This window comes from Lithobates pipiens, unplaced genomic scaffold (assembly GCF_037356315.1).
Source record: "Lithobates pipiens isolate NorthernLeopardFrog02 unplaced genomic scaffold, aLitPip1_a1.2 Scaffold_3, whole genome shotgun sequence".
Taxonomy (NCBI): Eukaryota; Metazoa; Chordata; class Amphibia; order Anura; family Ranidae; genus Lithobates; species Lithobates pipiens.
The window spans coordinates 25,436,428-25,463,291 of NW_027507790.1; the positions used below are offsets into that span (position 1 = coordinate 25,436,428).

Genomic DNA, 26,864 nt, shown 5'->3' on the forward strand with positions numbered 1-26,864 from the left:
TTCTGTCACTGCGCTCGGCCCAGCATTTTCTGTCACTGCGCTCGGCCCAGCATTTTCTGTCACTGCGCTCGGCCCAGAATTTTCTGTCACTGCGCTCGGCCCAGCATTTTCTGTCACTGCGCTCGGCCCAGCATTTTCTGTCACTGCGCTCGGCCCAGCATTTTCTGTCACAGCGCTCGGCCCAGCATTTTCTGTCACAGCGCTCGGCCCAGCATTTTCTGTCACAGCGCTCGGCCCAGCATTTTCTGTCACAGCGCTCGGCCCAGCATTTTCTGTCACAGCGCTCGGCCCAGCATTTTCTGTCTCAGCGTTCTGCCCAGCATTTTCTGTCTCAGCGTTCTGCCCAGCATTTTCTGTCTCAGCGTTCTGCCCAGCATTTTCTGTCTCAGCGTTCTGCCCAGCATTTTCTGTCTCAGCGTTCTGCCCAGCATTTCTGTCACAGCGTTCTGTCCAGGTTTCGGTCATAGCATTCAGTCCAGTTTTCTGTCACAGCGTTCTGTTCAGCATTTTCTGTCACAACGTTCGGCCCAGCATTTCTGTCATAGCGTTCTATCTAGCTTTCCTGTCATAGCGTTCTGTCCAGCATTTCTGTCACAGCGTTCTGTCCAGGTTTCGGTCATAGCATTCAGTCCAGTTTTCTGTCACAGCGTTCTGTTCAGCATTTTCTGTCATAGCGTTCGGCCCAGCATTTCTGTCACAGCGTTCGGCCCAGCATTTCTGTCACAGCGTTCAGCCCAGCATTTCTGTCACAGCGTTCGGTCCAGCATTTCTGTCACAACGTTCGGCCCAGCATTTCTGTCACAATGTTCGGCCCAGCATTTTCTGTCATAACGTTCGGCCCAGCATTTTCTGTCATAACGTTCGGCCCAGCATTTTCTGTCATAACGTTCGGCCCAGCATTTTCTGTCATAACGTTCGGCCCAGCAATTCTGTCATAGCGATTGGTCCAGCATTCTAGGTTATAGCATTCTTTCTAGCTTTCCTGTCATAGCGTTCTGTCCAGGTTCGGTCACAGCATTTAGTCTAGCTTTTTCCGTCATAACGTTCGGTCCAGTATTTCCGTCATAGCGTTCGGTCCAGTATTTCCGTCATAGCGTTCGGTCCAGTATTTCCGTCATAGCGTTCAGTCCAGTATTTCCGTTATAGCACTCTGTCCAGTATTTCCGTCATAGCGCTCTGTCCAGTATTTCCGTCATAGCGCTCTGTCCAGCATGGCGGTCATAGTGGTTTGCCCCTGGGTTCCTGTCATAGCATCCTGCCCGGCATGTCTGTCATAGCTTTCCGGCCCAGGTTATCTGTCGGTGTTCTGCCCCTGGAGTTCTGTCATAGCGTTCTGCCAGCATGTCTGTCATAGCGTTCTGCCCCGGGATTTCAGTCATCGTTCTACCCAGGTTAACTTTTAGCATTTCTGTCATGGCATTGTCGTGACATTTTTTCTGTCAGTATTTCTGTCATAGCGTTTCTGCTCAGCGTTTGTCATGGTGTTTCAACCTCTGTGTTGGCTTCAGAGTTCTCAGAAGGGCGTTGTTCACTTATGACTAGGGATGAGCTTCGTGTTCGAGTCGAACGTATGTTCGACTCGAATATTGGCTGTTCGTCCGTTTGGCGAAGTCCGTTTGGCGAGGTCCGTTCGCGTCAAAATTTGTGTGGCGTGCACGGCCCACAATGCACTGCGATGGCGCAGTGCATTGCTGGCTCGTGATTGGCCAAGCATGCACTGTGACCCCGCATGCTTGGCCAATCGCATCGCCAGCAGCGAGGAGAGCCATGATTGGCCACAGGCATCCTGCCTGTGGCCAATCATAGCTCAGGCTGTGTAGTGCACGCCCCACACTATATAAGGCCGCCTTTGAGGCGGCCTCATGTAGTGTGTTGGCGTCTGAAGCAGTGGGTGTTCTGTGTACCTTCAACACAGTTACACACCAATCGTTTTTGGCTGATTTCCTATCTTGCTCTTGTGTAGTGGTTATTGTCTGTGCCCTGACCGCAGTATACACCACTATATTCACCTCACCTATATAGCTAGTGATCTAGCTTTAATAATAGAGCTTGCAGTCAGTAGTGTTAGGAGATAGTGCGTGCTGTCTGCGTGCTCTGTACCCAGTACATACCGCTATAATCCACCTACATAGCTGTTCTCTATTTGGGCCCAATTGTCATCTGCAGGAGTTATTGGAAGTTGTGTGTGCTTCCAGCACAGCACAGTATACATCTGTATATACCCCTTTAACTCTGCTGTTTTCTGGTTATTGTCTGGGTGCCCTGACCGCAGTATACACCGTGATATTCACCTCACCTATATAGCTAGTGGTCCATCTTTAATAATAGAGCTTGCAGTCAGTAGTGTCAGGAGATAGTGCGTGCTGTCTGCGTGCTCTGTACCCAGTACATACCGCTATAATCCACCTACATAGCTGTTCTCTATTTGAGCCCAATTGCCATCTGCAGGAGTTATTGGAAGTTGTGTGTGCTTCCAGCACAGCACAGTATACATCTGTATATACCCGTTTATCTCTGCTGTTCTATAAAAAAGGCATCTGCAGGAGTTAGTGGGTGTTGTGTGCCTCCAGCACAATATAAACTACCCAACTACTGTTTTACCCAACTCCCTTCAGGCCATTACCATGTCTGGAAGGCCAGCAAGGAGAGGCAGACAGGCGCGAGCCGATAAAAGAGGGCAAGCAGGCTCTGTGTCTAGAGACAACAGTGCTGGTCGTGGACGCGGTGCATTGTCATCAGCACGTGGCCATGGGACATGCTTGTCCTTCTTTTCTGCAGCTGGACATGTTGAACCGCAACATGCCAACGACTTGGTAGAGTGGATGACCAAGCCCTCTTCATCCTCCTCATCCTCTCTCACCCAGTCTCAGGGTAGTAGCAAAGCAGCTGCCAACGCATCGTCTTCCCTCCTCTCAATGTCATCATCAGTGACTCCTTCCCTAGACCCACCACGTCCTCCTGAGGAGTCTCCTGAACTCTTTGAGCACAGTGTTGGGTACATGCTCCAGGAGGATGCCCAGTGTTTGGTGGGCTCTGATGATGACACTCAGCTAGAGGAAGGCAGTAGCGTGAGCGCAGAGAGAGGGGATGCTCAAGAAGGACAGCAATCTGGCAGTCATGTTCCACAAGCTGCAGCATACTGCCAGGTTTGCTACAGCGATGAAGAGGGAGGGGATGATGAGGGCACTGACTCCACGTGGGTGCCTGGAAGGAGGGAGGAGGAGGAGGCACATGTCCAACGAGGCAGGATGCCCTCCGGGGGCCAGCTTAGGGGCAGCACACCGACTGAATCACACCGCAGAGCTCCGCCTGCGCAGAGCGCTTCCTCTGCGCGTTATTCTAAAAGTTCTTTGGTGTGGGCCTTTTTTGAGACGAGTGCATCAGATCGCACCGCTGCTATTTGCAACATATGTCTCAAGCGTATCTCACGTGGCCAAAACATCAGCCGCTTGGGCACCACATGCTTGACCAGACATATGTTGACCTGCCATGCAGCTCGTTGGCAAGCGTACCTCAAAGACCCACACCAAAGAACAAAGCGGACCTCTCCTTGCTCCTCATCAGCTGGCATCTCCAACCCCACTAGACCTTCAGTCCTCTCTGAAACCTGCTCTGAGAGGAATGAAGGTGTAGAATTAGGTGTGTCACAGCCAAGTGCTTCCGGGAACTCTGCTAGTGGTACATCCACATCCGATTATAGCAGGCAAATGTCCCTGCCCCAGCTGCTGGACCGGCGGAAGAAGTTTACTCCCAGCCATCCACATGCCCAGCGGTTGAATGCTAGCTTGGCTAAATTGCTAGCACTTCAACTGCTGCCTTTTCAGTTGGTAGACTCGGCCCCCTTCCGTGAGTTTGTACAATGTGCGGTTCCTCAGTGGCAGTTCCCCAAACGCCACTTTTTCTCACGGAAGGCGATTCTGGCTCTCTACCGGCATGTGGAAGGCAATGTCCTTGCCTCGCTGGACAGGGCGGTCAGCGGTAAGGTGCATATTACCGCTGACTCATGGTCCAGCAGGCATGGACAGGGACGTTACCTGTCTTTCACGGCCCATTGGGTCACTCTTCTGGCAGCTGGGAAGGATGCAGGACAAGGTGCAGTAGTGTTGGAGGTTGTTCCGCCACCACGCCTCCAAAATGCTACTATTGGTTGTGACACACCTCTCTCCTCCACCCCCTCCTCTTCTTCTTCCTCCATGGCCTCTTCCAGTGCTCTGTCCTCAGAACCAGCGGTGCTCCGTAGGCGTTCCAGGGGCTACGCAAGTACGCAGGCAAAACGATGTCATGCCGTGCTTGCGCTGGTTTGTTTGGGGGACAGGAGCCACACTGGGGCGGATGTTTTGTCAGCTCTGCAGGGGCAGGCCGAGAGGTGGTTGACGCCACGCCAGCTTAAGCCAGGAATGGTGGTTTGCGACAATGGCACCAACCTCCTCTCCGCCCTCCGACAGGGACAACTGACCCATGTGCCCTGTGTAGCTCATGTCCTTAACCTGGTGGTGCAGCGGTTCTTGGGCAGGTACCCCGGCTTACATGATGTCCTGAAGCAGGCCAGGAAAGTCTGTGTGCATTTCCGCCGATCATTTAATGCCTGTGCTCGGCTGGCTGAGCTCCAAAAGGAGTTGAACCTGCCCAAGAACCGCCTTATATGTGACATGCCCACCAGATGGAACTCAACATTGGCCATGCTGCAGCGGCTGCACACGCAGCAGAGGGCCATCAATGAGTACCTGTGCGACTACGGCACCAGGACAGGGTCAGGGGAGCTTGGTTTTTTCTCACCACGCCAGTGGGGCATGATCAGGGATGCATGCACTGTCCTGTCACCGTTTGAGGAGGCCACAAGGATGGTGAGCAGTGACAGTGCATGCATCAGTGACACTGTACCTCTTGTCCACCTCTTGGAGCATACGCTGCGTGGAATAATGGACAGGGCACTTGAGGCAGAACAGAGGCAGGAAGAGGAGGACTTCCTTGCCTCTCAAGGACCCCTTTATCCAGACAGTGTTCCTGCTGTGCCACCCATCACACAGGAAGAGGGTGAGGAGGAGGAAGAGGAGGAGGAGGATGATTGTGTCAGCATGGAGGTGGAGGCTGGCACTCAGCATCAGCAGCAGCAGTCTTATAGGGATGATTTACAGTCCCAAGAAACACGTGGACTTGTACGTGGCTGGGAGGAGGTAGCTGCGGATCATGTTGTCCTTAGTGACCCAGAGGACTCCGGACCGAATGCCTCAGCTAACCTACGCTGCATGGCCTCCCTGATCCTGCAAAGCCTGCGGAAGGATCCTCGTATTCTTCGGATCAAGGAGAGGGACCATTACTGGCTGGCCACTCTCCTTGATCCACGGTACAAGGGTAAGGTTGCCGACCTTATCTTGCCATCGCAGAGGGAGCAGAGGATGAGACATCTCCGGGAGGCCTTGCAGAAAGCTCTGTGCAACGCGTTCCCAGAGACTGGGAGGTCACAAACTCCTGGTCCTGGACAACGTGTTGCTGAGGCATCAGTCAGAAGGAGCGGTGGAGAAGGTGGCCGTCTGACTGATGCTTTCAGACAATTTTTTAGTCCGCAGCCCCAAGGTATGATTGGTTCCAGCACCCATCGCCAGCGTCTAATTTACATGGTGCAGGAATACCTAGGGGCAAGGTCAGACTTGGACACCTTTCCCACTGAAAATCCTCTGGCTTACTGGGTCTTGAGGATGGATCACTGGCCAGAGCTTGCACAGTATGCAATTGAGCTACTGGCCTGTCCTGCATCCAGCGTTCTTTCGGAACGCACCTTCAGTGCTGCTGGTGGCTTTGTTACCGATCACAGGGTGCGCCTGTCCACCGAATCAGTTGATCGACTGACCTTCATCAAGATGAATCAGTCTTGGATCACCCACAGCTACCAAGCACCTGAAGCTGATGTAACCGAATAATTTTTTTTGAAATACCACATCCCTTCAAGACTGCCTATGCTGATGCTGAGTGACTGTCCTGTTATGTTGATTGTCTATCCTCTTCCTCCTCCGCTGATATGTTGGAAGAACATTTTTGGTTCTGGGTGATGCCAGCAGCCCAATTTTTCTGCCCCTGTTTAACAGGGGCGTTTAATTACAATTTTTGATGCAATGCTTTGCAGCAGGGCTAATTCCTGCAATAAAACTAGAGTATATGGCAGAGGTTGGAGTGTGGTGGCACCAGTGCCTAAGGCCCAATTTTTCTGCCTCTGTTTAACAGGGACATGTAATTACAATTCTTGATATAATATTTCACAGTAGGGCCCCTTCCTGTGCCCACCCAGAGTAACGGTGAGGACTTATAGTGTTGTGGCACCAGCACCACAACCACCAAAGGTCAATTTTTCTACCACTGTTCAACAATGGCATGTAATTACAATTCTTGATATAATCGTTCACAGCAGGGCGCTCCAGCGCCCACCAAGAGTCACTTTGAGGGCTTACAATGTTGTGGCAAAACCAACACCTTGTTCCGCCATTTCTGCAGAGCATATAGGGCAGGCCCCTACTTTCAAACATCCAATTTACAAACATCTCCTACTTGCAAACGGAAGGAGACAACAGCAAGTGAGATGAAAAAAGATGGACGACAAAACAAATTATACAGGGGTTATAACCCTTCCCTATGTTTTCCAAAAAGCTTAAAAATAGTTTTTTTGACTGGAGCTACACTTTAAAAATGTACCAGTTGAAAATTACAAACAGATTCAACTTAACACAACAAACCTACACAGTCCCTGTCTTGTTTGCACCGCCTGTATACTGCTGTTCTGAGTATATAGGGCCTGGGGGCCACACGCATTTCCTTTTTTTAATATGGGTACGGGGTTCCCCTTAATATGCGTACAAGACCCAAATAGGCTGGTAATGGGCAGGGAGGGCTACCCATGCCATTTTTCTCAATGATTTTCAACCATATTGCAGGAACCAGATATAACATTAAAACCGCAAGCAGTTTTAAATGGTGTTATTTCCGTTTAATGTCATTTTGTGCAGGGACTGTTCTAAACACGGGAAACACGTGGCACTTCACAGGCATACTACAGACACCCCCCAGGCACCATATTTAAAGGAATATTTCACTTTTTTTTTCACTTTAATCGTCATTAAAATCAGTGCTCCCGCCAAAACGGCCATTTTTAAAAACATTTTAGGCATTGACCCATGTCCCCTGGGGCAGGAGCCAGGTCCCCAAACCCTTTTTAGGACAGTATCTTGCATATTAGCACTTTCCATTTCGAACGTTCGAGTCCCATAGACTTCAATGGGGTTCTAACGTTCGTAACGAACGTGGGTTCCGTTCGAAAGTTCTGGTGCGAACCGAACCGGGGGGGGTGTTCGGCTCATCCCTACTTATGACATATTCTGGTTAGGTTTGTCTGCATTGATTGTCATGTCTCATCGTATCTGTGTTCATGTTTGTACCGGGGTCAGTTAGCTAGGGCTCGCACATCGGGATCTGTCACGTCTACAGGTCCATACGGGCTGAGGTTTCGTTATTAATGATTGTTGACCACAATCTTCTCGCCTGTATACCATACGTCATACGATGCATGTTCATTCACCACACCTGTACGTCTACCCACCACGGTCTGTGGGTACTCTAGGCCTGAGTTTCTGTTAATTACCTGTCTCTGCGCTGCAGGTTACTCGGGTTAACTCACTATTTCTCAACTCACACACGGGGGGGGGGGGGGGGGGGGCATCATTAGGTTCATTCATGCGCTGTGGTCTTGACTTTTCTGCCATGTTCTCATTCTTAGGTAGGCAGAGGGGCGTTGTTGTTCTCATGTCTGGTTGTCTGTCTTTCCTTCTAGTTGCGTTTTCAGGTTGGGCCGTCTTGGCATCCATACCAATATCAACCATGCCTGCACTCACGTACAGATGTCTTTTCGCCACTGGGCGCACCCTCAGGTTGGAAGCAGACGTCAATTTTCTTTAGTGGACATCCTGTTGCATAGAGGCCCTGGTTACCGCCCTGGGATTCATACTCTCAGGGTGTGTCCAAGCCACGGTCCTTAGGTGGTAGGTTGGGCGACGTCATCACCATTCTGGATTCCACTCTCAGCTCCGATCTCTTGTCTAGGAGGTTGCCTGGAGTACTGCTCAGGGACGTCGGTCCAGTCATCTTTGCTCCTCCCCGGTTTGTTTCAGGTGGGGAGGGGGGTGCTTTAGTCACTTTGGGCATGGCTGGTTCATGCTATGGGACTTATTCCCCTGGGTTGGAGTCTGTTTCTCCTTCTTCGGTTCAGGATTCGGTCTCGGTTGGTAGGTCTCGGGCAGTAGCATGACCTGTTCGCATCCGGTGGGACCAGTCTGTCTTGGTGTCGCCATGTTGAGGATGCTCATTGCCATGGCACCTACTCCATCACATCCATCGGCCAGCCAGGTTTCCTCTACTATCACTGGTATTTTTGCCACTCACCCTCTCACTTCCTCTTACCAGGTATGGGAAGGGGTGTTTCACGGTGCTTCTTCTGGTGTCTGTTGTAGGGGTTCTTCGGGTCAGCCCTTGCTCTCTTTTCCCCACGTATCCTCTCATTCATAGCAGTTCATTCTCATGTCCGGGTCACCTTGGGCATCAGGCTCATTCTATCCTTCCGGGACGTTCAATTGGGTTTGCGTAGCTTGCAGGCTCTTAGGAGGTTCCTTCTCATCTCCAGGTCTGGAGTCGGTGGGTTCTACTCTCACAGCGGATACTTACGGTTGGCGTTTGGGCATACGTCATTTTATGGATGGGATCTCTACCTTCCCTCTCCCACCTAAACTTGTGTCTTTTTGCCCTCTTTTCAGGAATACTGACCATCCAGGCCATGGCACACCTCAGGCCTTGTTTCTTAAGTAATATTGCATTTCCCACTTGAAGACTCCGATTACAAGTGGGAAGGCTGGCCGTAGGCCAGCCTGTATTTGTGGGAGGAGTCTGAGACTATATAACCCTCCTCCTCTGTCAGGGCCAGGGTTGGGGTTTTCTAGGTGCCCACCCACCAGTTTCCCCCAGGTTATTCACTCATACTCATAGTATTTTTTCTTATTCTTACATTCAGGGTATGCCCTCTTTTCAGGCATACTGACCATCCAGGCCATGGCACACCTCAGGCCTTGTTTCTAAAGTAATATTGCATTTCCCACTTGAAGACTCCGATTACAAATAAAATGTGAAACCATGGGTACAGAGCAGATAAAATATTGAAGGCTTCTGAATTAAATGTATTTTAATTGTGTATTGCCACTGCTTCCACACTGTCGACAGGGATTGGGCATTTTATTGAAGCTTATACAAGATATGGTTTACTAGTAAATCAGGAATTTGGAAATGGATTGGGTTTTATTTTTGCTACAGTGCCCTACAGAAAACGAATATCAAGAATGGTTTGTATTGGGAAAGAGGTGTGGTTTATTTTAGTCACATTTTATTACAAAAGACTGTGAGAAAAAAAGTTATTATTTTTACACCATTATGCTTATGTATAGTGCAGCACACCCTCTATGGAGCCACAAGGTAAAATAGATGCACAGCCAGGTACGCCGCATCATCACAGCACACTTGAGTCAGAACAACAGTCAAGTGCTTTGTTTTTATGTTTTATTAAGCATAATAAATTTGGATAGGGATAGGCATAGTATGGAATGCCCACTTGACTTCAGTACTAGAACCCTTCAGGGACACAACTATATACAGTACTGTACACTTCTCCTCTGCCTCCTGCACAAATCTTAAATGCAGAACTACAACTCCCAGGACCAGCTGGCACTGTTTGGTAGGTAGAAAATGCCCTTTACAGGCATGGACAGTGGGCCCCTTGTTGGTATAGCAAAGTCCTAGTGCCCAGCTGACCTTCTGTGGCTACTGATCCCAGCGTGATCTCCTCAGGCATTGCTAGCCCATCTGGCTGCAGCAGCCCCTTTCTAAAGCCCTCTTGACTAAACCTCCACAGTCCTCCTGAACTGACTCTGCATCCATCTCAGGCTGTCTCTCAGTCCTCTCCCAACTGTAACACTCACCAACCCACCTGGCTGTCTTTCTCGCTGGAGATTTGCCTTTCAGTGTTCTCTCCTGCTGTCCTTCTCTTGCTCCCATGCCTCTGGTCAGGAGACCCCTGTGTGTTGTGAAGAAGGTCCCTTCTGCATCTGAGCCTAGGCTGAGGCCCCCCCCCCCAACGGGGTTGCCCGCAAGGGCCACCAACAACTTAACACTCCATCTCCAGCTTCCACCCGAACGCCACTGCCCCAGCTGTGCTAACCCTGAGTATTTGAGGGGGTTTGCCTCCTGCCTACACATCTGTTGGGGATAGGTCAGAGCCCTTAGAATATTTCAGGCAACTCCTCCCACCCCCATGTTTCTAGAATTGGGGGAGGTATTAGAGATGCTGCCTATGAGTCATACCAGCCACCGGTCATCCCCTGATAAAACACAGGCTTAGCTGCCAGCCAAGCCTAAACATTTTGCCTACTCTAACAAAGAATCCTACTCTAGCACACTAGAGGGTGCTACAATAGTTGTTGCTGTTTGCATCAAAATAGCAATTTCCAAACATAAGACTTCCTTTTTTTTTTTCTTTCCTCCATTGCAGTGCCATTAAAATAGACAATAACAAATGGTCAATCTGAGCTATTCCAGAATCTAGGAGGGAAAGCGTAGCATTACACAGTAGAATATAAATGTCGGACCAGCATTAATCACCTCGATACTGGGCACTTTCACCCCCCTTTCTGCACAGGCCAATTTTTAGTTTTCAGCGCTGCCACACTGAAAATTACTCATTCATGGAACACTGTACTCAAATTCAATTTTTATATTTTTTAGACAGATAGAAATTTCTTTTGATGGCATTTAATTACTACATTTGTTTTTCCTTGTTTGAGAAAAATATGAACATTTTTGAAAAATATCCCTAATCTGTGTATATCATTTAGTCTGTGTGAAAGCTTTACATAGTCTACAAACTTTGAAAATTGATCAGTCATTTGAGGCCCTAAATAGTCAGGACAGCAATGATCACTGTAATAAACTCTCTAACACTGTTTAAATGTTTCATTCATAAAACCTTGCTTACTACTGTGCTTTTGTGTGGCCACAGCAATCACATAGTACAGGGGTTTCTAACACCTCTAAATCTTTATCTGTAAATTATTGCAACTGAGCTTCTATTGATCAGCCCAAATTTGCAAATTCTGTTACTTCTTCCCTATCCTGCATCACCTCCTCTGACATTCTTGTTGACAAAATAGATGCGCTTAATCAGGGGTTTTCATCTTCACTTGAAACTTTTACCCATTAAAAATTCGAACCATCTCATTCTCATGTCTGGCTCGGTGGTATAAGTATAATTATAACCTACATTCAATGAAGGTAGTTTCACAGAGACTTGAGCGTAGGTGACTCCATTCTGGCCAAACTGTTCATTACCAGGATTGTAAAGATCATTTGTGTGTCTATAAGGGTCAAATTGAAATTGCTAAATTTCACTTCAACCTCCTCCAGGCTAGAGTCCTAAATCCTTCCATGGGTGTTCCACCAGATGGCAAGACAGAATATCTGCATGCCTGTTAAGCCTTCCTTGCTTATAGTGGATCTTATACTTAAGCCTTGCCAGTCGGGCAATCCACCTTTGCTCCAACACCTCCAGTTTAGCTGTTTCCAGGTAAGCAAGTGGCGTTATTGTCTATGAAGACCTCTATATCTGCCACAGTGAGGTACTCCGAAAACTTCTCAGTGATGGCCCAAACTGGGACCAGCAACTCCAATATGAAGATTTTTCTCTGTGGGCCACAGACCAAGTATTGTGTAGGAAATCACTCGATCATATCCGCGCTGCACCTAGGCCAAGACCGCTCCCAGGCCCTGTAAGCTCCCACCCATATACATATGGAAGAGCTTGAGTAATCCACTTGGTTAGCAAAGGTGCCAAAGTCAGCTTTTGTTTGAGAGTTTCAAAGGCATGTTTTTGAGGACCTTGCCATTGAGAGTTAATGGAGGATGATAGCCCGCCTTTCTTTTGGGTTGGCAGAGATTTATGCAAAATTGGGGTATCCCACCAGCCACAGGAAGGAGCATGACCCAGTGACAGTCTTTGGGGGGCGGGGGGGGGGGGGCAATCCTGTACAGCCTAGATTTTGGCTGGGTCTGGAGAGACCTCCCAGCTTCCATAATGTGGCCCAAGTACTGGATCCTGTATCTCATTAAATGGCACTTACTGGGCTTGAGCTTCAACCCATAGACAGGTTAACACCTGATCCAGGTGTTTGTTATGGTCTTCAAAGGTTTTGGGGAAAATGATGGTGTTGTTCAAGTAGACTAACATAGTCTCCAAGTTGCAGTCTCCTGGGCATCTCTTTACTAAGTGCTGGAATGTACTGAGGGCATTACACAGCCCAAAGGTCATGCAGTTAAACTTGAACAATCCCATGGGTGTGATAAAGAAAGTATTTTCATGGTCTTAATAGATCAATAGCTTCTTGCCAAGTCAAGAGTGGAGAAATACTTGGAATGGAACAGTGCCATGAGTGACCCTTCCACCCAGGGTAACGGGTAGGTATGCCAGTGGGTACAGACATTTAGTTTGACGTAGTCCACACAAAATCACAGGCTTCTATCCTTCTTTTACACCAGGATTATGGGGGCGGCCCATGGGCTATGATTTTTTTTATTTTATTTTTATAATCGTCCCACTCTGTAGCATGTTGAGCAAGTCCTTGACCTTCTGGCCCAAGGCTGGGGGAATGTGGTACTACCATTTCCAGGTGGGTTCAGCATGCTCCGTTTTGAAATGATTAGCTGGTGGCAAAGACCAATAGGTAGCAGTTGGTGAAGCAGCCACTGCTGGGGTAGAGGATAGTCATGAAAGAGACCGGGAAGCTGTTCCAGCGGTAGTTTATATAGTGACTCCTCCAATGAGGCCATGGCTGCCTGTAGTGGGGCATGAATAGTTTCCACCCCTGGCTGGGCCTCCAAGATACAGTGACAGAATACCAGGCAAGGGTCTGCTATAGTGGCATGGTTGGGGAGTGAAATCAAGGATGGCCCCAGGTTGAGCTGCACTTTAACTTTTGTTTACCTGGGATAAGGTGCGAGCAACCAGCCTCTTCCCGGCATCACTGAGTCTTTGAGGGGTTCTACCATTACTATGAACGCTTGAAGTTTATTGTGAGCTCTGATGGGCAGAGACCAAATAAGAGAAACAAGCAGCTCCATCTGAGTGTAGTAGGTAAAATCAAACACCTTTAATCACATAATTGGTAACTCACATAAGTAAAACTTGACTAAAGTATGTCAAGCAAGCAGCCTCGCTGCACTACACAGATCTGGTCCCGCTGTGTAAGATGACTTAGGTGATCTGTCTCAGCCTTGGCCATGCTGGTGACTTGCAGAGCTCCCCAGCTGCCATGGATACACTGGAATGACAACTATGACATCAAACACCAGAAGTCTTGGCAGGAGGCGTGGCACTTGTTCAGAACATGCATGCTCCTCCCATAAGCCTGTAGGGCAGCCATGTCACGATGCGCTTATGTGGACAGCCCAGCCAGCAGACAACTCCTGTGCGGCTGCAAACAAAACAGAAAATCAACCTGACAACAGCTCACTACTAACAATGAGCTCAACATATTAATAAACAACAACTTATAATTAGTAGCGTGTACTTGCATATCCCTGTATCAATGTATGCAAGACCTTAAGACCCCTTTCACACCGAGGGCATTTTGCAGGCGCTATAGCATTAGAAATAGCGCCTGCAATCCGCCCTTTAAACTGCTGCTCCGTTGTCTCCAGTGTGAAAGCCAGAGGGCTTTCACACTGGAGCGGTGTGCTGGCAGGACGTCAGGAAAAGTCCTGCCAGCAGCTTCTTTGGAGCGGTGTGTTTTACCGCTGCTCCCCATTAAAATCAATGGGGCAGGGCTGCAATACCGCTGGCAAAACGCCCCTATTGCAGGTGGTTTTAACCCTTTGTCGGCTGCTAGTGGGGGTAAAAGCTCCCTGCTTGCGGCTGAAATGCTCTGCAAATCCGACAGTAAAACACTGCTAAAAAATAGCGGCCTTTTACCGTCGACGCTATGGGCGGCTTGGTGTGAAAGCTGTCTAAGCCCTTGTACGGTCGGACATTCTGACAACCAAATCTGTCGGATTTTGTCTGAAACTGTTGCATACACACGGTCGGACAAAATTGTCGATTTCGTTACGACGGGACTACCATCAGGCTAGTAGCCAATAGCTTTGGTGTAGGAATTTGATCTGAGCATGTGTGGCACGTTGTCCGATCGGAATTCTCTACACATGATCGGACAAGGTCCGATCGGATCATGTTGTCGGAAAATTTTATAGCCAAGCTGGAAAACTTGGTCTGTCAGATATTCCAACGGAAACAGTCCAATGGAGCCCACACACGGTCGGATTATCCGACAACACGGTCCGATCGGACATTTTCCGCTGGAATGTCCGACCGTGTGTACAAGGGCTAAGGATCCTGTTAAATAAATGAATAAAGGCAAAATAAAAAAAATAAAAAAGTAATAAAAACTATTATTGTAAAAGACAATAACTAGGTTTATAAAAAAATATAATGGAGGTAGCCAGGTGTATGTGTGTGTGTGTGTGTGTGTGTGTGTGTGTGTATACATACATACATGAACACTGGAGACCAAATGGAAGGGAGATATTTATATATGCCGGAGATATGTACTCCTAAAAAATAATGGAAAGAATGCAAGGTACAAACTTCTGAAAGGTGGGATGTAGATAATGAAGGGGATGATGAAATATTGAACACCATAGTTACATAGTAGGTGAGGTTGAAAAAAAGACACAAGTCCAACCTATGGATGATCCAGGGGACTAATGAACAACGTTTTTGGATGCACACCTATGGTTAAAGCCTCTATGCCCCTAGCTAGCAATGGTCCCTGTCATTCAGCATTAATACGCCATCACTCATAAATGTCCAGCGATGCATATCACAAAGTTAAGGCACAGATATCAAAGTTGGACTGTTTCGTCGAGATATACACAATAAGGCCTCATGCACACGGACGTTTTTACAGCCGCTTTTTTGAGCTTTTTTTGCAGCTTAAAAACGGCTGTCCATGTTAGTCTATGGCTTCATGCCCACCTAGGCGTTTTTGAGCTGCAAATGGCATAGGCGTTTTTAAGCTGTAAAAAAAACCCAGGACCAGTGCGTTCCGTGGCGTGGGGCTCGAGCAGTAAAAAACGCGAATGTCGGAAAAACGCGCAAAAACGCGCAAAAACGCGGCCGCGGCGTTTTTAAACTTTTGTAAGCTCCAGATTTTTCCTGCTGCACAAAGTTGATTGGACAATGTAATTTATGCAAAAACAGGAACTGTCTATGCATAGATTACCCAAGAGTGCTTTGCACAGGCATGTGACTGTGGGTAGTTGATAGGAGAAGAAGAAGAAGAAGACATGGCAAGTTTGGTATCCCAGGTGGATCTTATTAATGCAATGCAGGCCCATCCTGAACTGTGGGATGTGTCCCATCCATTCCATGGAGACCACATACGCAAAGTTAAGTCATGGGAAGAAATTAGTGCGGCTATAACCCCCGGCTGGGAAGAAAAAAGACAAGGAGAAAGAAAGGAGATTAGTATTTTCCTTGAATGTACAATCTGTTTGTGTGTAGTTTAATGAAGATTGCATATTAAACCCTTTTTTCCCATGTTCTTTTAGGCAAAATTCTACAGCACAGGTGGAAGTCACTACGTGACCGTGTCAGGAGGGACCTAACAGATGAGGAAAAGGCAGCACGCAGTGGAGCACCAGCACCTCCAAAAAGGCCCCATGTGTACCATGCTAATTTGGAATTTTTAAGGCAAAACATGCTAAACAACACCAGACCGTAAGTCTATTTTTTAATTGCAATTTTAATCGCATTGATCGCTTTAAATGACAACGGTCCCAAAAATGTGTCAAAATTGTCAGATGTGTCCGCCATAATGTTGCAGTCACGCAAAAAATCGCAGATCGCTGCCATTACTATTAAAAAAAAAAATTGTTTAAAAAATGCCCCCAAAAAAATATATTTTGAAGACGCTATTACTTTTGCGCAAACCAATCAATATTGTGGTTTTTTTGAACCAAAAACATGTAGAAGTATACGTATCGACCTGTACTGAGCAATTTATTTTTTGTTTTATATATTTTTGGTGGATATTCTAGCAAAAATTTTAAAATAATGCGTTTTTTTCAAAATTAGTGCTGTTTTTTTAGTAACCGCAGAGCTTATCAAATATCACAAAATGAAAGCTCTATTTGATGGCAAAAAAGGACATCAATATTGTTTGGAAGCCACGTCGCATGACCGCAAAATTGTCAGTAAAGCAACGCAGTGCAAAATCGCAAAAAATGCTCTGGTCTTTGACCAGCTAAATGATGCAGGGCTAAAGTGGTTAAGTTTACATTTTGTATTGTCTGCAGGACGACTTCAAACATCAGAACAAGGGAGGTGGCTGCAGAGGAGGAAGAACGTGAAGGTTCCAACAGTCCCTTAGTCAGCATTGGATCGGCTCATGCATTGAGTGAGGGTGGTGTTCAGTGCCCAGATGAGGAAACTGCTTATGTCTGCCTGTCTATCTCACTGTCTGTCTGTCCATGTACATGTCAATGTAAACATTTTTGTTCTTTTGCAGGAATCAGGGGCCTTGGAATTAGCGGTTTCCATAGAAGAAGCAGGAGAGCAGCGCGGTCGTGGTGTTGGTGTTCGTGGCCGTGGCCGTGGACGTCAAGCGAGGGGCGCCTTCAACTCGGAGGGAGATGACAGGGTGCTAGCACTGCTGCAGGAGGTGCGGCAGGAGAGGCGCAGCATGGATGTTTTTTTAGACAGCGGCAACTCACGCGCCTGCTTCTGCCGCTCACTATACTTCATCCTGGAGGACATTGGGGGAGACCAAGAGAGGATGTGTATGGATCGCTTATATGCCATTGCTACACAGTTCAGGCATGCCAAAATAACTGGTGGGGCAATGCCAAGCGATCCATATGCTTCTCATGATCCCCCAATGGCCCCTGGGACCTCAGCAGTGCTAGCACCCCCCTCTCAATATCATCCTCCTCCTCAACGCCAACCACCACCTATGCCATCCCAGATCCAATTCTACACCCCACACCCCTACAGTGATTTTCCACCTTCCACCTCCCATTGTCCTCCCTCATACCCTGTACCCCGCTACCAGCAGGATTTTGTGCAGCCACGCCAGCCCCAAGAATTACCCCGTCCCCAATCCCCACATGCCCGTGAGCAAGCATCCACCCCCACCTTTCAACAGTTGTGATCTAAAACCATTTTGCTAATGATCTTTGTTCTAATTAAATCTTTTTTTTGGTTGAAAATACATTAGTTAAATTTGTGTTTTCTTTGATGCACAACAGCACACCTTTGCACTCTCCTTGAAACGAAGGCAGAGTGCAAAAGACTCTTTGGCATTCTGCCAGTGGCGGCTCGTCCATAGGGGGTGCCCGGGCGCCGCCCCCCTCCAGGTAATCAGTCACAAAAAAAAAAAATGAAAAAAAATAAATAAAAAAATAAAAATGTCTTTTTCTTCAAATGGCCCTTTAACCACTTGCTTACTGGGCACTTAAACACCCTTCCTGACCAGACCAATTTTCAGCTTTCGGTGCTCTCACACTTTGAATGACAATTACTCAGTCATGCAACACTGTACCCAAATATATAAGGAGATAATATATATAATATAAGGAGACCAGCCTTGTGTGACTGAAGATAAGACCACAGCCAGCGTATGGGGCAGAGGACCACAGCCAGCGTATGGGGCAGAGGAGGAGTCACAGCTGCCTATCACTAGCCATGGATTACTGCTCAGGACAGAGCCTCATTAACAGACATGTAAGTCCTCATCACTGATCTGTGTGTGTCCATCCATCCATCCCACTCACTCACTGACCATCCATCCATCCATCCCGCTCACTCACTGTCCATCCATCCATCCATCCCACTCACTCACTGTCCATCCATCCCACTCCCTGTCCATCCATCCATCCATCCCACTCACTGTCCATCCATCCCACTCACTCACTGTCCATCCATCCATCCCACTCACTCACTGTCCATCCATCCCACTCCCTGTCCATCCATCTATCCATCCATCCCACTCACTGTCCATCCATCCCACTCACTCACTCACTGTCCATCCATCCCACTCACTCACTATCCATCCATCCCACTCCCTGTCCATGCATCCCACTCACTGTCCATCCATCCCACTCACTCACTGTCCATCCATCTATCCATCCCACTCACTGTCCATCCATCCCACTCCCTGTCCATCCATCCATCCATCCCACTCACTGTCCATCCATCCCACCCACTCACTGTCCATCCATCCCACTCACTCACTGTCCATCCATCTATCCATCCCACTCACTGTCCATCCATCCCACTCCCTGTCCATCCATCCATCCATCCCACTCACTCACTGTCCATCCATCCCACTCACTCACTATCCATCCATCCCCCTCCCTGTCCATCCATCCATCCATCCATCCCACTCACTGTCCATCCATCCCACCCACTCACTGTCCATCCATCCATCCCACTCACTGTCCATCCATCCCACTCACTCACTGTCCGTCCATCCCACCCACTCACGGTCTATCCATCTATCTCACTCACTGTCCATCCATCCCACTCACTCAGTGTCCATCCATCCACCCCCTCCCACCCAGTATCTATCCATCCATCCCTCCCTCCAGTATCTATTTGTCTATCCATCCATCCCTCCCACCCAGTGTCTATCTATCCATCCATGTGTCCATTTATCTAATTTCTCTGTCTATTTATCAAACTATCTGTAGGCCCTATTGCGGGCGAGTGACCACGGGGGGCGCAAAGAATGCCCAAACCAGCCCCCCCCAAAAATGGAGCACCAGCCGCCACTGCATTCTGCCTTCTGACAAGTGTAAGCTAGCCCTTTTTGGGCTTAGCCTACGCTTGACACGAAGGCAGACTCTTATGGACTTGTTGAACCATCGTTGAAAAATGGACATAAACGAACTTCAATTTCAAAATTCTTTATTTACAAATCAAAAGGAAGCAAAACTAGATGTATTCAATTTTTCTCTTTACACATAATCATTCTGCCATGATACCTCTCCATCAGGGGATTCAAAAAATTCTGCAAATTGGTTTCGGATGCTCATGACACGTGCAGTTGAACGCAAGTCCATAAATTGAACCCTGTGAAGTTGGTTTGTGGGCTTCAGATCAACATTGCTCCTGTCATTGTCCCGCAGAAAATTATGCAGAATGCAACATGCTAGGACGACTTTAATGGCGTTTTCCACATCGAGTTGCATACTTGTAAGCAAAACTCGCCATTTGGCCGTGCACACCCCGAATGCACATTCTACAACACGGCGTGCACGGCTGAGCCTATAATTGAAGATCTTTTGGCGGTGGCTGAGACCATAGCCACTGTATGGCCTCATAACATTTTCTGCCAGTCCAAAAGCCTCATCTGCCACCATGACTAATGGCAAACTGGGTTCATCAGTGCAGGGTAGAGGCCTGCTTTCAGGAATATTGAGTCGTCCCTCATGAAGACGACGCCCGAAGGCTGACTCACGGAATATCCTGGCGTCTCCATGGCTTCCATATGCTCCCACATCAACACAAATAAATTTAAGGTGTGCATCGGACAATGCCAGGAGGACCACCGAAAAATATTTTTTGTAATTGAAATACGATGATCCAGAGTGGGGAGGTTTCTTCACCCTGATATGTTTCCCATCAAGGGCACCGATACAATTTGGGAACTGAGTTTTCTCCCAAAAAGTATCGGCAACTGATTCCCAGATGTCTTCTGTTGGCTCTGGCATTACAATGTCAAGCAATTCCTCCCATATTGCCACACATGTTTCTTTTATTATTTTTGACACCGTTGTGAGGCCAAGAAGGAAGTAATGGTGTAACGTGGCATAACTCTGTCCTGTGGCAAGGAACCTAAGATAACATAAAAATTTGAGTTATTAAAGAGAAAAGCATACAAATAAGTACTAACCCTACCCTTAACCCTATCCCCTAGCCCTATCTCCTAACCATATCTCCTAACCCTATTAGACATGTGCGATTCGTTTCATCCGAATCTCAAAATCATACGAATTTCCCGAAATTCGTAAGTTCGGGAGGATCCAAAATATGAATTGCCATGCGTCCGAATTTTGTACGCAATATGAAACTTTTGTTTACGAATTTCGGATCACTTGTCGTTGCATCGACGATCCCTGTGCTGTGCTGACTTCCTCCTGGGGCTGTACCTCTGCTGTGCTCATTATGAGGGGCTCCCACCATCCCTGTGCTGACTTCCTCCTGGGGCTGCTTATTATGAGGGGCTCCCACCATCCCTGTGCTGTGCTGACTTCCTCCTGGGGCTGTACCTCTGCTGTACTCATTATGAGGGGCTCCCACCATCCCTGTGCTGACTTCCTCCTGGGGCTACTTATTATGAGGGGCTCCCACCATCCCTGTGCTGACTTCCTCCTGGGGCTGCTTATTATGAGGGGCTCCCACCATCCCTGTGCTGTGCTGACTTCCTCCTGGGGCTGCTTATTATGAGGGGCTCCCACCATCCCTGTGCTGACTTCCTCCTGGGGCTGCTTATTATGAGGGGCTCCCACCATCCCTGTGCTGTGCTGACTTCCTCCTGGGGCTGCTTATTATGAGGGGCTCCCACCATCCCTGTGCTGACTTCCTCCTGGGGCTGCTTATTATGAGGGGCTCCCACCATCCCTGTGCTGTGCTGACTTCCTCCTGGGGCTGTACCTCTGCTGTGCTTATTATGAGGGGCTCCCACCATCCCTGTGCTGACTTCCTCCTGGGGCTGCTTATTATGAGGGGCTCCCACCATCCCTGTGCTGTGCTGACTTCCTCCTGGGGCTGTACCTCTGCTGCGCTCATTATGAGGGGCTCCCACCATCCCTGTGCTGACTTCCTCCTGGGGCTGCTTATTATGAGGGGCTCCCCCCATCCCTGTGCTGTGCTGACTTCCTCCTGGGGCTGCTTATTATGAGGGGTTCCCACCATCCCTGTGCTGTGCTGACTTCCTCCTGGGGCTGTACCCCTGCTGTGCTCAGTATGTCAGTACAGCACAGGAATGGTGGAAACCCCTCATAATGAGCACAGCAGAGGTACAGCCACAGGAGGAAGTCAGCACAGCACAGGGATGGTGGGAGCCCCTCATAATATGCAGCCCCAGGAGGAGCAGGCGAAAACTGGACCAGCTAACCCCATCTCCTAACCCTATCCCCGACCCTATTCACTAACCCTAACCTGAGTGTCACTAGCAGCCGTTCCTCCGGTGACACAGACCTACGCATCACAGTGTCCATCCTTGTTAGCCTTGGCCTAAGCCTCTCCAACAGTTCCTCAAAGAGCGGCACTGACATCCTCGTAAAGTTAAAGAATTTTGCCGGATATGAGCGCAGTTGGTAATAAATATTGGCAAAGTATCCCGTAGACAATCGATTGGATACCATAGGATGCACCCAAAACTGACGTCTGCTTCTTCTCTCCTCCTCCTGTCTCCTTCTCCGCTGCCTCCGCAAGATAATCAGGAGGATTGCCTCATCAATTTTCTGGACAATAGGATCCATACTACTCAGGAAAATTAACTAACTCCAAAAGACTCCGAAATGCTCTCTCCTCTCTCTCTCTCTCCTACCAAAATGGCACCGACACATGCTCTGCAACACATTTTCTTTGTTTTCTGTGGCATTGTGAGAAATTTGGAAGTGCTATAGCCATCTGGATGTGTTTATTTTTAAAAAACGCTACTTAACGCTGACGCGCAAAAACGCGCAAAAACGCCAATGCAAAACGCGGTAAAAATCGAGTTTTTAATGCTGATTTTTCAAGGTGTAGGAGCTAGCTTTGCAGCCAGTTTTTTAAAACGTCTGTGTGCATGAGGACTAACACTCCCTTCTTTATGGTTTGGGTTTTATTGTTGTCCTATCTTCAAGCAAGTCGGCTTTCTTTCAGGGGGTGTCGTTTGATTTTTAATTAATTATAGCCATTAAACTTAGGCACCTGGTGCCATGATGGTTCACAATCCTTCTTCCACACCTGCTCTTATAAGGGACATATCCTGTCGACTGTCGTCAAGTGTGGGTAGATGCACTGTAGTAAGCACTGAGTCCAGTTGCAGAAAACGTAACTGTACTGAAATTGAAGTTCAGTGGTGCACAATAAGCCCGATGGGAAGACAACCTGATTGGCCGCACTCACAGAATGTACACAGTATGTACAGCGATGAGTAGTAGCAGTAGGTTACCAAGTGTGCTGACAGCATCTGTCTTGAGGGGCCAAATGTGACCTGTCCAGTTTGTAACAAAATTTGGGAGACTTCCAGGTAGGGAGGCATGTCCATGCACTTTCCCTACTTGTCTGAAACCTCTCCCTGATGCTAAGCCCTGTCCCTGACAGATAATCTGTCCCTACTCTAGTCACATGCAGCCTGGCTGGTCTGTACCCAAGTGGGAAGTCTTCCAGGAAGGATGGCGTGTTCCTTCGCTTTCCCTATTAATCTGGAATCTCTCCCTGATGCTAAGCACTTTCCCTGACAGACAGGTGACCTGTCCCTACTAGCCACACAATAAATAAAATTAAATGAAAAAAACTTAAAATTAAATAAACTCTGCCTGACCCAAGATGGCCACCAAAGTCACATCCAATGGATTGATTGAATTGGATGCTGCCTCTCTGTGATGGAGGAGATCATAGAAGAGCTACGTTGCTCTCAACTTCCACCTCCACCTCCATTGCTGCTGCAGAAGAGCACCACCTTCAGTGGAGAAAATAGATTGCACCTGCCTACAGGTGTCTTTCCAATTGCTCCTAATTTTAATATAGAGGCCCATGGGATCAATGCAGGAGCTCTTCAACTGGAAAAGGAAACCTGTCTTAAAGAAGATGGCTACTCCTTGTTTTTTTTTTTTTTCTTGTTGGAGGCTAAGTGTATTTTAGAGAAAAGCTTGTAGGCAATCCTGTCTAATTAAGGTGGGTCTCCTGAACAAAGCCTATGTCATGCAGAATGTCTAAACAACAAACCTTTTATCATCTTATCATCTAATTGGACATAATTTATATTATGAATAATGCATATTATAACAATAAGGCTACTTTCACATGGATGTGCACGACAGGCACTATATCGCTAAAAATAGCTCCCGCAAAGGGCCTGTAAAGCTCCTCTCCTGTGACTCCTGTTTGAAAGCCCGAGGACTTTCACACTGGAGTGGTGCGTTTGTGGGGCATTAAAAAAAGTCCTGCAAGAAGCATCTTAAATTTGCTTTAGCTCCCCTGTCCTAAAGTGCCCCTGTCCATTGAAATCAATGGGCAGCACTGCCGAAGCACCTGCAAAGGGCCATGGCAACAGTGCTTTGCGGGCGCTATTAACCCTTTATGTGGCCGCTAGCAGGGTGCTTTTAACTCAAAAAAAGCCCCAAAAAACCAACGGTAAAGCCCCCATGCCTCAGTGTGAAAGTGCCCTAAGGGTGTGGGCTATTTCATATTGGCAGGTGAAGAGACATTTTTATTTTTTATTTTTATTCAGCCCCCTATTAGGCTGCGTTCACACTATTGTGAATTAGATGCAGGTTCCCTGCATCCAATTTGCAATAGCAGGAGATTTTTACCGGCTTTCTATTGAGCTGGTTCACATATCTCCGGTGGGAATTTGCACAGGAGGCCTGTGCGTCTTTTGGTCCATTTAAGGTCTGAATTCAGCCAAAAATTTGGGCTGAAACAGTGAACGGGGAGCCGCATGCAAAGATAATGTGAACCCAGCCTTAAGATATTAAAGTAGACAGCTTGGGATTTTCTAATTTCATTTGTGAAGAATGAAGACTTGCATCTGGAACTAAATTCATGCACACATAAAGGTATTGCACCTGCATTAAGCTTTTAAATGATTAGTATGTACTGTTATTCATGATAATGTTGTTTTAGAATGCATTGCTTGTTTTATTATTTGTTTTTATATTTCTTTATGATTATTTCTGAACATTTTATTACCTGCAAGAGTAGGAGAGTGATGTACTATTTTTTGCTAATAAGACCATAAAGGACAGTGTGGTGATGTTAAAATTTGTTAAGACTACGTGTTTTTTTAAGTGTAACTGTTTTACAAAAGAAAATAGCAATACCAAACCAAGATCAAAGACATTTTCTTCTAAATTATAGATACAACTAAAGCATTTTTTTATTTATTATTTTGCTAGTTTGATGTGCAGTTACTGTTTGCTTTTTTTATTTATTTATTTTGTAACAGCTGTTAGAAGATGTCTCCAGAAAACTACCTGATAAAATCAAATGCAAATGCAAAATATCAAAAACCCTTGCAAGATAAAGTGGCCATTGTGACTGGGTCAACATATGGGTATGTTAAAGAAATTCTAAAAATATCCATTCAGTTAGTTATTCTTCATGTGTGCAGTCCCCCAGAAGCTGCACACATGAAGAATCCCACTGCATTGTTACATTCAAAAGCAGCCTGGATTTGGGCTTTAAAGTCGTTATAAAGGCTGGATATTTTTTTACCCTAATGCATTCTCTGTATCCGCTCCCCCCTACACCCCTACTATACTTACCTGAGCCTGATCTTGATCCAGTGCTGTGTACAAGAGCAGTAGCTTGCTCCGCTCTCTCCCTCCTCGTTGACTCAGAGACAGCAGTGGAAGCCATTGGCTCCTGCTGCTGTCAATCACAGCCAGTGAAGAGGAAGTCGGGGGGCAGGGCCAAGCACTGCTCTGTTTGTCAATGGACACAGAAAGTGGCTCTTGAGCAAGCTGTAGTGATATAATATATGTATAGCATTGGGTAGATGATTAATTTGTTATTATAAGTACTCTTCCGCAGCAACCCAATTCTTCCAGAGAGATGCACTTTATTGACTTCCAATACAGAACAAAGTCTTACAACAGATGAACCAATCCAACAGAGTAAATATTATCAATATAGTAAATATTCAGAGCCCCATGTTTCCTCAGACCTTGGTGCCTTCACACACACAAACAAGACTGACTGCCATGTTATATATCCTAAGCATTGAATGGCTGAGCAACTTGATTGGCCTTTTCAATTAAATGCTTTGATCTCCTTGTGTTTTTTTCATAGTGACAAAAGATTACTCCTAGCCGTGAACAGCTGTAGTCATAAACTACCCTAATTTGCATTCTTGCATATAAACATAAACAAGTTCCCTTCAATATGCGTAATTAGATTAACAGATCCCACCTTAACAACCTTTTGGTGTATAGAATAAGGCCTATACCCCAATCTAAATTCTTGCATGTTAATACCAACAGGTTTCCTTCAATGTGCGTAATTAGATTAACAGAAACCACCTTAACAATCTTTTGGTCAACAAGTCCCCTTTGATATGTGTAATTGAGTTGGCTCGGACAATCTGGCCTGGTCAATCTTGCATGTGTCCATCTAACACCATATATATATAAAATACATGGACATACACACAGACATATGATACTTATCACATATATATATATATATATATATATATATATATATATATATATACCCATATATACACACATATACACACATATATATATATATATCTATATCAACATATAATACACATATATTACAACACAAGCCCACACAAATGCCCCCATAGCAAGCAGTTTACAGGGGGAGGACACAGGGTTGCCAGCATTGAACCAGAGAAGAGGAGGATCAGGGCTGCTCTGTGAAAAGCCTATGCACAGAGCAGGTAAGTATGACATGTTTGTTAAAAAAAATGTGGGTTTACAATCACTTTAACATTTAATAATTACCTGCATGAAGGTATTAGTTTACTTTTGTTTGAGCTTTAATATAAATTATAGAGGCCTATTCATAAAACAAATAATGTGATATTCACTAATCCTTCACTGCAGGTGAACATTCCTCGTGCATGTGTTAAAGTGGTGAATTCACCTGCAAGGTCACCTTAACTGTCCTTATTTATTCGCATTTAGGATTGGCTTTGCTATAGCAAGACGTTTGGCACAAGATGGGGCTCACGTGCTTATATGTAGTCGTAAGACAGAAAATGTGGATAAAGCTGTCCAACAGCTGAAAGAAGAAGGTCTAAGCATTTCTGGAATTCAATGTCATGTGGGCAATGAAAAAGATCGGGAGAAACTAGTGGCAATGGAAAGAGAAATGTCAGGTGGAAAAAATGACTAAGGAGTGATTTACTAAAGGAGTCACGTGTTCCGTGTTGCATAAATCTGTGTTTGAGTATAGAATGTTATTATCAGAGATAAAAAAAATATATGTGAAGCGCACTACTCCCTTGGGAGCTGCAAAGTTGTTTGCTTTCCCACTGGCCATCCCGGACACCTGGAGCTACCCTCACCTCTGATACTTCAGGTTCCATTTGTGTAATAACACCAACTCACTGTTTATGATTAAAATAACAAATTAAGTTTACTGAAGAATAAGTGTATACAAAGGGTTAAACCAACTGGACTGCTCCACTAACGTAGTGCAACAGTACAGTGAATACCTTAAGAATGTGTCTCCAACTGGGACTGGTGCTCAGGATGCAAATGCCTGGCTGGGCACCTTCCCACTTCCAGCACACTCAAACTGAATACAGAAATGCAAATAATTTATGATGCAACACAACTACAAGGGAGCTCCCCTTAATTTAATAAAGGTGCAAGGCCTTGCAATATAAGATAGCCTTTGATCTTCTTTCTTCTGCTAGCTATTTGTGTTAGTAACAAATTTGTAATCCGGCAGTGGCATAACAAGGGTTAATTTGAGATGAATACTGAAACTGTTCCTGTAGTGTGATCCACTTGTAATTATCTCTGATATAATTGCTTAT

At 46.6% G+C, this 26,864-nt stretch overlaps 1 protein-coding gene across 1 annotated transcript in view; it reads left to right on the plus strand.

Annotated features, from left to right (window-relative positions):
* The first annotated feature begins 24,303 nt into the window (after positions 1–24,303).
* The window catches only part of LOC143940230 (dehydrogenase/reductase SDR family member 4-like), a 185,905-nt gene continuing 183,344 nt past the window's right edge, over positions 24,304–26,864 (plus strand). The window contains exons 1-2 of the mRNA XM_077461402.1: positions 24,304–24,401; positions 26,005–26,173. Coding sequence (XP_077317528.1) covers positions 24,304–24,401; positions 26,005–26,173 — 267 coding nt within the window. The remainder of the gene's footprint in view (positions 24,402–26,004; positions 26,174–26,864) is intronic.